The sequence below is a fragment of the Formica exsecta genome, unplaced genomic scaffold, assembly GCF_003651465.1.
Source record: "Formica exsecta isolate Colony F162 unplaced genomic scaffold, ASM365146v1 scaffold933, whole genome shotgun sequence".
Taxonomy (NCBI): Eukaryota; Metazoa; Arthropoda; class Insecta; order Hymenoptera; family Formicidae; genus Formica; species Formica exsecta.
The window spans coordinates 158,128-176,345 of record NW_021853700.1 but is presented as its reverse complement, the minus strand read 5'-3'; the positions used below and the strand labels follow the sequence as shown (position 1 = coordinate 176,345).

Genomic DNA, 18,218 nt, shown 5'->3' with positions numbered 1-18,218 from the left:
TATTATTTTTTCTTTATAAAATTTTCGATATTTCAATCTTCTTTTTTATAAAATAAATTTTTGACGCTAAAAATATTTTATTTAGCACAAAAAGGCGTTGTAAATATTGTCTAAAAAGCAATTGCGAACAATCGCAATAATTTTTAATTTTATTACAATAAAATTAAAATGCGATGACGCCAGCAAATTAAACAGCAAATTTTCCAGCATACGGTAAATCGAGTTTTTGAATTTCGTCTACTCTCTCTTTTGCAAGTACTAAAAAAGTTTTGCTTCCATATGTATAAAAAAGTGATTAAAAATGCCTCAAGTGGCCGCATTATTTTAACAATTAAAAATTTAATGACGCAACAAAGAGAAAGAACTTCGAGATTGTCTATTTTAATATTTAGAGAAAGAGAATACTCTCATGAATATTTATAAAAAAATCTTAGAAATTTTTGTCACTTTCGTTTTATATTGTTCCATATAAAGTATTGTTTCGTAAATTTAGTTAATTATAAATATAATTCTTGATAAAAATCGTGCAATTATTATTTATTTTGCATATGTTAAATTAAATAAATTTACATCATATCTTTTTTAATGAAAACATTTACAATCAAAATTTCAAACAACAAAATGTTAAGATAATTATTTTTTTTAGGTGGGGATATTATCATAGACCACGGCGGCGGCCACGGCGGCGGGGGTGGTTATGGCGGCGGGGGTGGTTATGGCGGCGGAGGTGGCTATGGGGGTGGTCACGGAAGCGGTGGTCATGGCGGTGGTGGCGGCGGTATAATTATAGAACATGATGGACATGGCGGCGGCGGTGGCGGACACGGAGGCGGTGGTTTTGACAGTGGACATGGAGGTGGTGGATATGGTGGCGGCAATGGGGGTGGTATTATTATAGAACACGGAGGACATGGCGGTAGTGGTGGTTTTGATAGTGGTCATGGAAGCGGTGGTCATGGAGGCGGCGGTTTTGGAGGCGGCGGTTATGGAGGCGGCGGTGTTATCATCGAACACCATGGACATGGTGGCGGCGGCGGCGGCGGTGGCGGTTTTGGAGGTGGACATGGAAGCAGTTTTGGAGGCGGTCATGGCGGCGGATTTGGGGGAAGTAGCGGATATGGCGGCGGACATGGTGGCGGTTTTGGAGGAGGTCATGGAGGCGGCTTTGGAGGTGGACATGGTGACAGTTTTGGAGGCGGTCATGGTGGCGGATTCGGGGGAGGATATAGCAGCGGACATGGTGGCGGTTTTGGAGGTGGCCATGGTGGCGGTCATGGAGGCGGTCATGGTGGCGGTCATGGAGGCGGATACGGAGGTGGTGGATTTGGCGATTCTGGAGGTGGATTTGGGGGCGGACATGGCACTGGTGGCGATGATCATCATATTAGCTCCAGCAGTTACGGCAACAGTATATCGTCTGGTTTCGGTAGCAGGTAAATATTTAAGCAATTTGCAAACGGCTGATTGTGATTGATACAAAAAGATAATTAGAACGCGAATGCAAAAAAATCTCGATTTTTCTATTCAGATTTGTATACATATATACATCCGCATGTGTAATATTTTATATTAATATGAAATCTTTCAGCGGCCATGGCGGAAGCAGTTATAGTTCTGGCGGTAGCTTTGATTCGTATTCAAGTGGTCATGGCGGTGGCGGTGGCGGCGGCGATAGTTACAGTGGAGGCCATGGTGGTGGTTTTTCCGGTTACCACAAGAAAAAATAGGATCGCGCTATGATCAATATGTTGTGCAAAGCATGCATTAGAAACATCTATAGCCTTATTAACATCTATTTCAATTGATCGGTATAGATGCGAATATCCTTTAATAATAATCACAGTATCATCACTTTGATTATGATGTAACAATCAAAAAGTATGACGTACGATAATGTGTGATAATGTTTTCTTATAGTTTCTACATATTTCGACGAAATGAACGGTCAATCGACTAAAACTTGTTTTCACTGATAGAATTATTTTATACTAAAAAATGATTTAAAATGCTTTTAGTATTTTTGAACTTACAGACTTGCAAAATTTCTTTACAAATTTTCTTCTATTTCTATTAAATTTTCAGACATTCAAATATTTCTATTAGTCCCATCTTTGACAGATAGTATATCGATGACAGAATAATCAAATGCAACAATTTTACTGATTTTGCAGCAGATTTTTACGCGACAGACGAAATGACGACAAAGTAACTTTAACTCAATAACGACAAAAAAAACTGACGCATGCATGACTGAAATTTATATTCTTCCACAAAGCTATGAAACATAAAAAAAGAACTACAAATTATCAGAAATAGCTTTTTTAAACATCGGGACGAAATTGATAAAAAATTTTATTTGAAATTTTGAGATATTTTTTATATTATAGATTTCTCTATTATATTATGCATACAAATGGACGGAAAAACTTGACTCACACACACACAACTGATACGTTTGACGTTATGACCACGTAGACAATTTTTTTCTTTATTGCCTATGGAAGAAATTAAAGCAGTAAACTGCTAATTTTCAAGTTGACATTCACATTGATTTAACTTGACTAATTTACGATAATGACAGATTTATGACATTCCACGAGAAACAATTACAGACGTAAACAATTTTATTTAAATATGATTTAAATATTCGAACTTATTTATGTCATATCACAAGTCTTATATTACGAGTCTTATTATAATTGAAATAATCGATTTTATTGTCAATTCTAGAAATAATATCAGAGTATCAGGAATATTAATAATTTAAGTTCAAGTAATCTTTAAAAAGGATTATAGAGCACTTAAATCACATTTTGCGATAAAAGCTATCGAGCGTATATCGTCATAATTCATTATTACACGACCATGTTTATAAATTTCTACACCTCATAGTTAAACCCGGCACGCATTTCAATTTTAGATCTTCACGTGCCTCGTTCAGCACTTTGGCAGTTAATATCTCATATAAACGTAATTGCGATTCACCGACCGAGTGCATACTCAAAGCAACATGTTGTGTTTGTACATATAATACGTTTTGTAAATAGAGCATTTTGTGTGTGTTATATTGTTATATATATTTTTTTTTTAATAAAGTTTTTTATATGTTTTTAATATACCATATTGTATCTTCCCGTATCAATAGAATATTAATTGTTTCCTCATAGTATTATAATTTTTTACAATTATTTGATAAATGTGTAATTTTATCTACAAATCGCAAAAAAATAAAAATCTTTTTTTTTAAATGGCAAGAATATTAGAAAAATCTAACGGGTAAATATTAATATCACACAATAAAAATAAAAGTTTTGGATATATACATATATTGATAGAATTTTGCATATTTTAAAAATAACAGTCGAATAATACCAAGTTAAAAGCAATTCTCGGGGAGAAAATTGCTTTTTGAGATAATATTGATAAAATAACTAGCATAAATAACTTTATGTTAGTGGTATTTTATTTGAAAATGCTCATTGTAATTTATGTATATAGGTATGAAAATGTTCCGCTTTCACTTATATTTTTCGATTTTTTCTTCACTAATTCCTAATATTTACATTAATACTTGTCCATTCCGTTAATATTATTATGGTCATTAATCACAAAGAATGATATGAAAAGCAGTATAGGAAGCTTATGATTAGCTAGCACATAAATTATAGCCTTTCGCGTATTCTCACTTACAATTAACATTTTACGATGTAAAAATATCAGCCGACATCATAACATTAACTATTTTGTTCGCAGAAAACTTATTGAATGCGTTTATATAAACTAATGCATTTTATGCGTTTATATTAATGTCACGATAATAGGAGAAAAGAGAGAAAAAATAGATTTCATTTTTATATATTTATATATTTTCTTTCCAAAAATGTAACCCAAATTTTTCCATAATTTTTCTTTTAAGTGTATAAATTTAAAGATAAAAATTAAAGCGGAAAATTTTTTATAATGAATAAAGTGGAACAATCTCTAATTGCTGTAATCATTAATATTTCAACAAAAATGATTTTTTTAGGAAAGTAAAGTTCTTAACTTCTAAGAATATGTAACCCGAAGTATTTGCTTGCATTTCTGGTGGCTAAATACGCGGCGTTCATACACATACCAAAAACACCTTGCATCGATATCAATGAAGATTCATTGTGGTATCTTTTGAGACAAATAATATTGTTTGACCTCAACATTTTTTATTATTTTATTTTTGCACAAATTTATTTTAACATTTGAATATTATATATATCCTGCTATTTTTTTAGTAAAATATTTAAATATAATTTTCACTTCTTAATTAGTATTAATTTCGCTTAATGACTCAATCATCGATAGCTCTTAACCGTCATGATAAGGATCGTAAAGACGCGTTGATGTTGGATTAGTTCGAAATGGAAAGTAAGCGGACAGTAAAAGAACGAATCATATGATAAATGTGGCGTGATTTCACTCGTATGCATGCACATATTATACATGCAGCGCGAAGCACTAAAACGAATATAATAAGCTTCGCGTTAATTAGCAAAAAAATTTAAATAAACACATAATTACTAATTGGAAAAGATCTCTTTTTAAGTACAATCAGAGAGGGCCCGCGAGACAAAAACTAAGAGAGTTAATGAAGATGCAACAAGATACATCTCGTAGAACGTCATCCAAAAAATATATTTGCTCATTTCCGTAAGCGATTAATAAAGATAATTAGAATTAATAAAGAAAATTTACTTTAATTAATTGAAGAATAATCCGTTGATTTTCATTCGAAGGAGAAATCTTGTCGGCTCTACATTTCCGACACAAACTTCCGGTTTAATATTTCTTTGTGTATAATTGGATAATACGAGGGTAGGTATCATGCTCGAGAAAGGCGTGATCGGTATATCCACTAACTGATGCGTGAAGTTGCAGGAAGTCCGTGAAAATTGCGTTCGCAGCAATGCGCGCGCAAATAATCGCACGTAAGATTTTATGTAAAATTCGCTAAAGTGAGAGTGATTTGGGCGGGGTAATTCACTCAGGAACTGTTTCCAGTGCACTGCTCATACACGGTTCATTGATTATGTTTCTGTTTATAAGGCTGATGCGAAAGAGACTCTTATTAGTTATCGTACAGTTGCAGTCTCGGAGGAATTGAACGTCCATTCCGCGTTTATATCGAGTGAATATGGTCAAGCTCGGAATACATGTGCGTGTCAATCAAATTATGGATGTGAATCTGTTGGTTTGATCGCACGAGACGAAGCGATTCGCATGGATAATTCGAAAAGTGACATTTTCTTATTTATTTCTTCCTCAAATGTAATTCTTGATGCGCAAGTGACGGTTAGCCTTAAAGAAGCTGACAAATTTATACTTTAAACAATCCGCTTTAATTTTGCGTGTAATATAAAAATAATTCATCAAAATTTCATCACATAAAAAAATTATTTTTTAAATTAAAATTTTTTTTCTGTGTATATAGATATTTATTATATCTGAATTTTACCGTGTTTTTGTAAAGATTCGAAGATACATAAATATTTCAGAAAGATATCTGCGGATGGCAGTATTCTTATCTTTATCTAATTATTAACTTTTAATTTAAAGATTAACTTTCCAATATTATTTTGCACAGTTAAAAAGAAAATAGTAATTTTGAAAGGCGAGATAATTATAAATGAAGAATTGTGATTTCTCAAATAAAAAAACTATATTAAATATTGGATATTCATAATGTAATTATTATCCAAAAATTGATAAATTTTTATTATTTTTTAACAACAGATTTGTTGGTCAAAATTTTTAAATTTAATTTTTTCCAACCTTTATTTTAAAATTTAAATTAGCGAGAAAAGAATTGCAAAATTAAAAATAATACAGTATAAATGAGATACTCTTTCTCTATAGAAAAATAAAATTATTTCGAATAGCTTCGATAACATGCGCGCACGCGATGATCAGCTTATTAGCCGCATATAGTTTCACCTAATAATGTGTAATTTTACGTTTGCTTCGATCACTACCGCTTCCGAATTGATTTCCTAACGAGTCTAGTATACGATCGAAACGTACTTTCTCCGATCACATTACCGTGAAAGGTTTATGATTTACTTCTGACTTGACCAAGAATTTATATTGGATATTCATAATGTAATTATTATCCAAAAATTGATAAATTTTTATTATTTTTTAACAACAGATTTGTTGGTCAAAATTTTTAAATTTAATTTTTTCCAACCTTTATTTTAAAATTTAAATTAGCGAGAAAAGAATTGCAAAATTAAAAATAATACAGTATAAATGAGATACTCTTTCTCTATAGAAAAATAAAATTATTTCGAATAGCTTCGATAACATGCGCGCACGCGATGATCAGCTTATTAGCCGCATATAGTTTCACCTAATAATGTGTAATTTTACGTTTGCTTCGATCACTACCGCTTCCGAATTGATTTCCTAACGAGTCTAGTATACGATCGAAACGTACTTTCTCCGATCACATTACCGTGAAAGGTTTATGATTTACTTCTGACTTGACCAAGAATTTAAAAAAAAAAATCGTTAATATATTTCTATTAATGTTAAATGCATGAGAAGACGGCAATCTTTCTTCGAATTCTCCAAAGCAAAATCTTTGATATGATATATTTTACGTAACATTTTTCTCTGTTTTAGGTTCTACTTTCGCTGATTGTCGCAGTGTCATTGGTATCAACGGCGCCGCATCCCGGTGGCCATGGTCACGAACAGTAATTCTCTTTCCCATTAAATTGTTGATGTTTATATATTTTTTTCAGAGAGATATTATATAGTTTAAACCTTTTAATATATATATAGATATAATAAGAATATTCAGAAAAAAAACATAAAATTGTTTTTAGCACCCACTTCATCATCCATGTGCCACATCATATCCACAAGCATTATCACAAGCACGAGAAGAAGATTTACATACCGGTAAAAAAATCCGAAGATCATCATAAGCATCATGAACATCATGATTACGAATAATGAGCGATAAGTCATTTTGTCCCATAATTAAAAAACTTATCACGGTAGAGTTATTTAGTCATGATTATGCTACTTGATACTTTGTTTGTTGTTATTGTTTTACATTGTTAATTTTGCAAAATAAATTGATATATATGATATATATATATTTATATGAAAACTAACATTTAGCCCATAATTCACCTGTGTTTTCTGGGAACGCATGTTTCTAAAAATAAGTGTATGATTATTATTTCTTTCCTCTCTTTCTCTCTCCTTTTCTAACATGTTCCGAAGAAGTGATATGCGTGATTTTAAGAAATTATTGGAACAAATATATCCATGATTTAATAAAAAAATGATAATGATTAGATATTAATGGTATTTACAAGATGGTATTTAAAACATGAAATTTTTAAAAGTGCAATTAATTGATAAAAGCAGAGAACACGGATATATCAAGTACAGGATATTCTTTTTTATCACATGTTTATTATATAAAATAATGACAATGTAAAAATATGTACAAGTATCTTTGTGAGTATACACGCGTGTATACAGAGTATTTGGTTCTTACCCTAAGTTTTTAAATGCTATACAGGCGGTTCGAGTAATTTTGTACTGCTCGGTTTCGTTCTCATTTGTATTTCGATGAGAAAACTTCTTCTCAATAAATCCGTATCGAGAAGAATGAATTTTATATAACTTTTATTTACTCAGATTCCACCTTTTATATATATATATATATATGATAACCTGAAAATATCAATCGTTTATGAGTCGTAGAATCAATTTGTATAATATTATACTCTTATAATGAAAGTAAAAATTTATTAAGAAATCAATTAATAAAAAAGATAGGCCAATTAGAACCTAAACGCAATAAGCGAGACGAAATAAAATAGCATTTTATTTCGTATAATAAATAATTTGGGATATGACATTTATTTGTTATCCCATGAAATAAAATGCTATTTTATTACACACTATACTTATTGCATCTAGGCTCTAATTAATCTTTCTTTTTTAATATTTAATTTATATCGTTCCAGCCTTGTTTATATTAACTTTTATCACTTAAAAGTGTTAATGAGAGATTGCTGTGCATATATTTTTTTCTAGCTTTATCTTCTGATTTTACTATATCAATTATCGTAATTTCGTTTAAGTTGCAAATAAATAGTACAAACCTAAGATGATTAAAGCCAAAGATTAAGCGCTGTTGGCTTTCTAAAACCAACCCCCATGTGGCTTCTCCTCATGTACGGGTATATGTACGGGTACATGAACAGGTATGGGAACCTTCTCTACAACCGGGTAAGGTACAGGTACCTTCTCCACGTGATGCACAGGTACTGGGACAGGTACCTTCTCGACATGATGCACCGGATACGGAACGGGAACGGATACCTTCTCGACGTGATGTACCGGTACTTGCACTTTCTTCACATGATGATGATGAATCGTGTGCACCTTGTAAGGTACATGGATCACGACATGTTCACTGAAGCGAGTGCAATTATTGTTTACATTATGTCATATATGTCCATTTTTATTATTCAAATTATAGTTTTATTATATTATATATGTTATAATTTTTTAAGAAGCAGTAAAAAATATTAGTAAGAAATTTGATTTAACAGTAAATATGGATAAAATCTTTTGAGAAGAACTACACTTACTGATGATGGCCCCCCGGTAACGGCGACGCTAAAGCCACGGCCATTATTCCGAACACGAGCAACTGTAACACGAGAGGGAATTGTGGTTTGCTTGTAATGTCGAAAGTGCATCGCGCCGAGAGGTCATTTAAATGCACAGCATTTTTCTCTCTTTTTTTATCCACGTTTCACCATTCTTGCCGTTTCTTTCATACTATTTTGCATGGCGGTGATGCAAAAGCACGGTGCTTCTAATTCAAGCAGCGACGGACATCGTTCATTTAGATTTTTAGATTCAAGAGTTTCTCGCGATCAACAGTCGATGTGTTTTTTATTTTCTTTCTCTTTTAAGGATTTTTATGTTACAAGCAAAGTTTGTGTGATCTTATTAACGTAAGAAAAAATACTGTTTAAGAAAAATACATTTAAAGATACTATGTGATTTTACAGAATATTTGGAGGCGACTACAAATTCAATAATAGTCAATTGAGATTATTTATACATTAACATAAGAAATGTACTTTAAAAAAAAAATGACTGTTGTTTATTTGCCTTATTTCAAGTATCAAATATTCGAATTAGCGTGCAATTTAATTATATGAGATCACGGTTTGAATATTTTCGAAGAATCTCAAGATAATTTCTCGAAAGCAATCTCGTAATCACAGAATTCGCGCACAAAATTAACGCGATACACACTCAGCTTCATACGATACGCGTGTCAAAAGCACTGACGACCACAAAACCGACGAAGAACCTCTGAAGCCAAAAATCTAAACGCGACGAAACAATACGTGTATATTATAAATAATCACTCACAGCGATTGCGTGGGAGCGCATCTTGGACTCGGTCTGTCCTAATCTCGATCGAGTTACTTTGGAAAAAGATTCGCGGCGACGACTGGTGCGTGCTGTGCGTTGCAAACTGCGATGTTTGTCGATACGATTCTGCGTTTTGTCCATCGGGGATGTCCGCTTATAAAGGACAGACACGGCCGATGGCCAAAACCACCCGGTGAAATTGTACCGGGTGGGAGACACAGAGCGGTGCGAGACGGGATCGCAAAGTTACGTAAAAGCAAGGAAACGCGCGAAGCTCGCGTTACGTTCGTTTCGAAGCTGCGTAACTCACCGAGCGGTGCGTACGATGGGTGCCGTGTAAACCGCGCCTCTTGAATGATGCGTGCGAGTCCTCGTGGTCGGACGTACGTAACGCGACGTAATTCAAGCGGTCTCGTTCAAAGTGTGATTCTCGTCGAAAATTTGTCGAAAGAGTTTGGGAATCTCTCTGGGATAATTGTGTGACTTTCATCGTGATGTAACGACTATCAAAATTGTTTATCCGGTCATTTTGATAGATACATTGCAGAATTATCTCTTTTTGAATACGTAAAAGATTTATTTTTTATTGCAATATGCTGCACAGTGTGGATTGGAGAGAAAATATTATCCTGTTTTGTATTAATACATATAAATAATCTTTTATAATATATTTAGCATTATATTTTTTTTCTTTGTATAAATAATATACTACAATTTCGTGGTTTTGTTATAATATAACAAAAATGCATCCGCGCGTACGCGGGAAAGAAATGCTTCCGCGAGAGTGAAAAAATAAGTGAGAGTGCGCACAGAAACCTGAAAACATAAATTTCAATTTGTAGATTATACTTAAGTACTTATACCGACATTACATTGTAAAAAAATTGTAGCATTTTACATTACAACATGTGAAGCGAAGCGAATTAATCTGTGCAGAATATTTTCGTTGATGTACTTTTGATTAATGCTTAATTAATTCGGAAAGTAATCGATTAATTCTTTAAACGAAAGTTCTTTTTATACACGCGTTATATATATTCAACAACACAAAACTTTTTTTTAAATTCATATGAAAGTTTTCAGATCTTGATAAATTATATTAATTTCATTCGTAGCGCATATATGCTGCTGCCATGTTGAAATAACTTCTGGTTTCGGAGAGAAATTGAGTTTCGACTGATTCTCATGTAAGAGGTCAGAGTTCTCTGTGAAATGCAAATTCGTTATTTGAGCGTGATATGATACGGCGGACGCACACACATAACATAGTCACGGATGACATAACGTGCGACTAAATACACATGTCCGCAATTTCGAGAAAAATTGTTTCATCTTTTACTTGATTGCGTTAATGCGATACGATGTTAGACGAGCGAAAGTTTACACGAATAATGAATATTTTTATTTATTTAATGTGTGCGTAAACGGTGGGTTACACACACATAATTGCACGTATATTGCATCGGATTTATTTCCTCGTAGAAATAATTTCTTTCCGCGCGCGTAACAAATTTATATATCGAATACGTATTTTAATACATTTATCGAAATGGATTTCAGGGACTGTATAAGAAAAGAAAAGAATATCGACTGAAATCGGTGTAGCCGCGAAAAAATATTATTTTAGAATTATAAATTAAAATATCTCAAAACAAATAAATAGTAAACACGACTCGTTCTGGGGTCTTCGATTCCTTGAGATAGATATCGGTTGCGTTTAGGTTGCTAACTGATCTTGCCGTGGTTTTTCCTGTTTCCAGGCCAATTATAAAGTTTCCTAAACGAACGAGTCTCAGTGTTAAGACCAAGGTAATAATCGAGACCGTGTCATACATTGCACGCTTAATAATATTATAATTATCTCTTCCTCTTCCCCCTCTTTTTCCGATCGCGAATCGATGGGACTACCGGCGTTACATAGGAAGTAGTGCAAGTTGCATACTTAAAATATCCATCATACAGAGAGAAAGCGTTTCGTAACTCTTACACACACACATTACAACCTTGCGTATAGGGCAGGTAGGAGCACAACCGAAAAAAAAATGGAAAAGAAAAGATTAAAGTAATAAAAAGAAATAAAAAGTGATCCAGGAGAGACCATATTCTCACCGAATTCGCCAGTATCCGGTATTTCGATTATATAAGATATTCCGTAAACCTGCTTCCTGCCGAATGACTTTTACTTCATCGCCATATAAGCTATATCGCCTTGTTAATGTGTGAGTTGCACATCTTGTTATTTATGGTCAGTAATGTCTTTAATACACTTTGAGGAAAAGTATATAATTCAATAAAATATATATATTATTATTATTATTATTGTTATTATTTATTTATTTTTATGTAAATACATATGAGATGATGTATTATATGATATATATAATACATTATTTAATTTTATTACTTGAGTATATTTTTCTATCATTTTTCTCCAGTTAAATTCAAAAGTATATGTATAAAAAATATAATAATTTACAAATCTGTTTTTTTTTAATAAAAAAGAAAAAGGAAGGAGCCTTTATATGCTGTTATTTAAATGTTAGCTTACACGATTATAGGTCTAACAATAAATGTAATCTTCTACATCGCGTATCTCGATAATTACCATCTCTGATCGAACCGCGTGAAAGTCAATTGGCGCGATTCTAATGGAAATGATGATCTGATCAGTTGGTAATCGGAGAAAATGGATGGCGTGATCGATGAAAGTCAAATGTTGGAGCAGGTCCAATGGGTCTCCGACCGGGACGACGGTATGCCGTAATCGCGAAGAACGTTTAATTGACCGACAATTTTCGAGCCGGAAAGGCGATGTCGGATCAGTTGCTGCTATGTTATACTATACTACGTTTTCTGGTGTACGATTATATAAGAGGCGGTTCCGTTGCGGAAGGGAAACGCCGCTGCGAAATTGTTGTAGATATAACGATTACACTTCTCTTTTTCATTCCCTTTTTATGTAACCGCTCATAACGTGAAGTCGAAGCGATATAACGTCGGGTAATTATTTGTTTATATACCTAAGCTTATATGTATTTTTTGTGTTTGTATTATATACGATAGTAATTACTACAAGAATATTCTACGTATAAATGAAGTAATATGTGATTAAATAGATCATTTGAGAGGATTGATAATTTTTTTGGATTTGTGAATCATTAAATTTAAAAGTATCTATCAATTTTATTTCCTTTTTATGTATCATATATATTGCCTTTCTCTTTTTATTTTAAATTATATTAAATTAATTATAAGAATTTATTTCTTCTATATTTTAATTATAATAAGATATTTAAACAAAGTTCTAATATACATAATAAATGTTCAAATTTTACTTTAATATACATAAAGAGACTTGAATATTATTGTATTACATTATTGTATTACATATAATGAATATACAATAAATAAAAAAGCAAAATAATAATTTTTTACTGTATATAATTTTTTTCAATATTTTATAATTCATTTTATTATTTTTTAAATTGATTATGCTGACATTAAAATCTTATTAGTTAATTCTTAAAATTTTCTTGATTTATCATTATTTATAGGATTTAGTTTTGAAAACATTCATATGTAAATAAAATGTATGTTTTTTTATTTGTATGATTGACATTTATAGTCAACAAACAGTACAGATAATATTTGTGTGTGTTAAATCTTACAAAAAGATCTAAAGTCTCTCACACTTGTTCCGATATACACTCACATTTATGCATTAAGACATATCTTCATATCTCATAATTGCATAACGACAAATGCTCAGTGGTATGTATAGATCTCCATTTTCAGCAACCAAATTTACATTATTGTAAACAAGATTGCACAATGCTTGGTTATATTAAACTTTGCTTAAAATATCACATAAATATTCTGCGATTACTTCTTCTTTTTGAGTTTAGTGGTAACTTCAGACTGCGACTTTTGCCATTCCAATGGTTTGCGGCGATACATAGGCCACGGAGGTACAGTGATTAATGCCGCCATAACAAAGCCAGCACCCAATATATAAATTGTCTGTGAGAACTGTTGAATAACATAACCCCAGATTAAGCCAACCACCTGTAAATAAGGCAATACAAAGTTCCTATATTAAAATTATCAACATTTATGTTATTTGCATTTTTTTTTAAATTGTATCTTACACCAAATAATGTTATTATAACTCGCGATAATTTTTCTGCTCTGGCTTGGCCATCATAATCCTGAAACAAATAATGGGATACATAAACATAATACAAAGTTTCACTAGGGATATTCGAAGAATATGGATTCGCGTAAAAATTTAAATATAAATATTAAAGTAATGCTGACAAATTTACTTATTTACAATGCAAATTATTATACAGAATCTATCAAAGTTTGCAATTATGTTAACATACGGGACTCGACAACCTAACCTAACTTCGCGTAATGAGTTAACGTTATCTTGGACTAATCATGGAGGATACAATATTTCATTAATTATTTAATATAATCATTTAAACATTTTGCTACTTACCATATGCGTCGGGATGGATTTAAAGTACTGCATCCACGCGTTCATTGTAAATATAAGAACGTGGCGGCGAGAAACTGACACATAGACATACACCGATAAGGAGACGCTCGGTTCGATTTTCACGGACGTGTACAAACAACACAAGCGTGTCGCGTGTCGTACACGTTATCGAGCGCGCAGACGCGAAAGTCAGCTCCACGCACACGTGCCAGCTGTCAGATGCGGCGCAAATTTTAAAGCCGACTTCAAATAGATCTCTACACTCGTTTAAATGCGTAATGCGCGCTCTTTTATGTTTGTGCGCGTATCGCGCAAACTTCAATGTGTTTAGAGATGTAATACATCGATATATCGTGCGTGCAGCTATGTACAGAATTGCTTAATAAAGTTTTTACGGATATTTATCGATACAGAGTCTCTGTTTTTTTATTATACTCTGTTTCTGATACAATATACGTTAGATCATCTTGATATATGAATTATGAGCTTTAAATCATATAGATGTATTTATTCGCTTTGTTTATTATGTATTTTTTATCCTCTACAAAGTTTTTAAGCAGAGAATTAATTATATCTCTGTTAACCCTTGACACATAAATAGGCGTCATTTAAATTATGAATTTTGCGCCACTTTAAAAGAGTAGTCCTTTTTATACAATTACGCACAAGTATATACAAGAAATGAATTCACTCACCGATCGTTGCACCTTCGCTGCCGTCCTGCCAGCTCCCTGCTTTGTCGATGACGAATTCATCCGGATTTCACAAGGCACTCACTCGAAAAAACGTTAATTTCCAAAATTCCGATCGCATGCATGTCCATTATTGAACGCCCGGTATTCAATTTGGCGACATTTGCAGGTGATATTTACTCGCGATAACTTGGAAATAACAAAACGAGCGACTTTTACGATAATAATATCGTACCGTACTATAATTAATCACAGCGATTAATTGATTCCGTTCCTTCGACACTCACGATTGCTCACGATGCTCGATCGCGATTATACTTACACTAGCATCCCGACGCCATAATTAATTACTGTGAATATAGCACAGATGAACCCGGAAACCAACGATCCACTTTCGACTTCATTAGGGCATTGTTGCAAAATGATCCGAGCGCTAGTTTCTATTAGCGAACTCTATTGAATGCACTGGCTAATATGCATTGGCTAGTGAATTCGATTGGATTATAGATTTGTACAGATAGATCGCGCGCTCCCATTGGACAAGTAAGAAGATAGTAAGAGATAGAGAGTCAGAGTTCCTTGTCTAATTTTTTCCCTATCGGGCAAGATTCTCTATTGACTCTCTATTATCCTTTCGTATTAATGCCTTTAATAGAAGTGCGCGGTCTATTGACATAACACAAGTCTACGGTCAACGGTCAACGGCGTTGCGTGTTAAATAAAATGTATGTATACAGCCATATTAAAATAAAAATTTGAAAAATATATGTATAATATATAGCAAATATATAAAATAATTTTGTCTTTAGCTATCAATAAATGCGTTGCGATATTTATTAGATAATTGATTTATCACTTTCGATAGAATGCGTGAATAACGCAAAAAGAATTTTCGTAACATGATACAAGTGAGAATTTTTTCCTCTCTCTCTCTCTCTCTCTCTCGCACGCACCGCATTCTTCGCATTTTTCCTGACAATTTCGCTTATTATTAGTGTTATCTCGACTATCGCGATGATTAGTTCAAACTTTTTTCGATTTTCGGTTTTATTATATACACACATATTACATAAAATGCACACACACACGTTCTTTCTCTTTCTCTTTCTCTCTCGAACAATTTATTATATTATTAAAAATGTTAGATCATTATAAATATTTAATTATCTAGTAAATTAATTATCTAAAGAAAATTTCATACGTTTATTAAAAATTAATAACAAAAAATGCGAGAAAATATAAGTAGATACTGTGTGTCATGCAATTAACTATTTGTGTTTTTTATTTAATAACCGATTGTTTTTTATTCAATAATCGCGCGTGACGTCATATCTACCTTTTTACTGGAAAGCTAATATATACATATCGCGAATTCGATTGGCTGCACTTAATGCGCCCTCATTCAGCTTTCTTTATTTGGTTGGTACTAGAAACTCTGGTACCGAAAACTAAAAAAGGCGCACTTAGAGTGCGTTAGCGCGTCCTAAGTACATCTGAGGGAATTCGCCAATAGGAATTAGCGTTTGAATAATTCGCGTCAGCCGTATTTGATTTGCATATGGTACATACAGTGTCGTTAATGTTGAATGCTGAGTAGTGTTGCAGCGGAATCGGAAATAGACGGTTACCGATTTGTGTGCTTTACGGTGTATTAGGCGCGATCAATTATCGATATCGGGGGCATTCGCGGATATAATCCTGATCGAGCTTCGTAAGTGTCGAAGAAACGGATCTCAGAGTCGATGATTTAATGCCGTGATCGTTATTTTTGAAGGGGTTATTTAGCTGTATTCGCGTCACTGTGTTTTTTGACCAATATGGCCGGGCTCGTTTCTCAGAATCTCTCACGCAAGGTACGTATCATGTTCTTCAAAACAGTTTCTTCTTGATATATACGGCATTTTTCGTAACAGTTTCGCTTATTGTTAGTATTATCTTGACTATCGCGATAATTAGTACGAATTTTTCGATTCTTATTCGTATTATATATATATGTTACATATACACACACACATTTTCTTTCTCTCTCTTTGTTTCATCTATTATATACTCTATTAAAAGTGATAAATCAATTATCTAATAAAAATGTTTATCTAATGAATCAATTGTCTAATAAAATTCAACGTGTTTGTTAATAAATAAAGATAAAAGATGCTTTATTGCAAGAAAACACAAAGAGATATTATGGTCTTAAAAATATCACTTGTCTCGGCAAATCCGAGTTATGATTTTAAGTTATTGCGAATAAATATTGCTTGTAAATAATCATATAATAGTTACGGTGCGGAAAAAAGTATCGGGCAATGCATAAAAGTGTATATAAAAAAAAAGTATCGGGCAACCGTTATATTATGCGTAAATATGGTATATCGATAGGGCGATAGTTCAAATTAATTTCGCGCGACTATTAATTCCAAGTATTACGTTGAACGTATGAATAAAATTACCGAGAAATTTAATATCCCAGAATAAATATTAGCTGCAATTAAATGAGCAGTATATATTTCATTAAAAATGAATACAAATCGTAATTTGATTCCTTAAATTATTATAGAAAATATTTAGCGAAATTTCCATTTTAATATATGATATTAAATATGTTTTAATTTATTGTTTAGGAACAATTAGCAAAGTAGCAGCAGAAATGCAACGGTAGCGGAATGGCAATCAGCAGCAATACTTTGGCAACGATATTCACAGCGGCAATACAACGACGAATTACAATGGCAATGTAGCAGCAATACTATGGCAGTTCAACAGTAATATTACAATAGTGCAACGATCGGTGAGTCGATTAACTGTTTATATTTGTTTGACAAATTATTGTTTCTTCATTAGTCATAATCGTAGTTTAATAAAACTGTTCTTGTCAAGAGATTTCAAAACGTTATCTTCTTATTAAAAAATATACGTGTTGAAAATTTGTTCCATGCTATTGCACGTGTAAATTTATAGGTGTGCATTATTAGAGTAATTAAAATGTTTGGTTAGACGGTGTACAAATAAAATTGCGGACAATTAAATATTTGTATAATCGTAATATATAATGCATATCATTTGTGCAGCGTTCTGTTTTTTTCTCCTTTAGTAACCAAATTCGATTGCGAAAGAAATCGCAAATAATGTTATTTTACGGTATTCTATTTATATCAAATATCTCGCCACCCTCCCCTGTTTATGCAACAATGTTAATTATCGCGGATTTAATGAGTCATTTTCACGTGTAACTTTTATTAGCTCTTTGCACTCGGCTCGGCAGACAGAATACACGGACAAAATAGACGGATACACGATTAATCTCGCTGTTCGCGGCGCGTGACTTGGCACGAGGTCTGTATCTTTTGATTTAAATGACAGCAAGACACGACTTTCGAAAGCACCCGCTATCAAAATCTCGGCAATGCGAATAATCAACGCCGATTAGCGTACGAGTATGCTCTGTCAAAAAGAAAAAAAGAACGCCGCCAAATTTCTACGTTCGGTATATGTTCTTATTGTTAGAAGTAAAGAGCCTCATAGAGATTCCCTCGTCGTCGCGGCGTTTAATGCCGCTATCCGATAACAGT

The 18,218-nt window shown here is 32.8% G+C and overlaps 3 protein-coding genes across 3 annotated transcripts in view; 1 reads left to right on the top strand and 2 right to left on the bottom strand.

Moving 5' to 3' along the window:
* The window catches only part of LOC115245282 (glycine-rich cell wall structural protein-like), a 7,036-nt gene extending 5,309 nt beyond the window's left edge, over positions 1-1,727 (top strand). The window contains exons 3-4 of the mRNA XM_029823529.1: positions 647-1,433; positions 1,589-1,727. Of these exons, the coding sequence (XP_029679389.1) occupies positions 647-1,433; positions 1,589-1,727 (926 nt within the window). The remainder of the gene's footprint in view (positions 1-646; positions 1,434-1,588) is intronic.
* Positions 1,728-8,202: 6,475 nt separating this feature from the next.
* On the bottom strand, positions 8,203-8,698 carry LOC115245281 (uncharacterized histidine-rich protein DDB_G0274557-like). Its single transcript, XM_029823528.1, has 2 exons — positions 8,655-8,698; positions 8,203-8,476 (listed from the first exon to the last, which is right to left on the bottom strand). Exons 1-2 carry the CDS (start codon positions 8,696-8,698, stop codon positions 8,203-8,205), a joined length of 318 nt encoding a protein of 105 aa, XP_029679388.1.
* Positions 8,699-13,034: 4,336 nt separating this feature from the next.
* Positions 13,035-14,117, bottom strand: LOC115245245 (signal peptidase complex subunit 1). Its single transcript, XM_029823464.1, has 3 exons — positions 13,961-14,117; positions 13,605-13,664; positions 13,035-13,521 (listed from the first exon to the last, which is right to left on the bottom strand). Exons 1-3 carry the CDS (start codon positions 14,003-14,005, stop codon positions 13,339-13,341), a joined length of 288 nt encoding a protein of 95 aa, XP_029679324.1. The 5' UTR covers positions 14,006-14,117; the 3' UTR covers positions 13,035-13,338.
* Between the last annotated feature and the right edge of the window lie 4,101 nt (positions 14,118-18,218).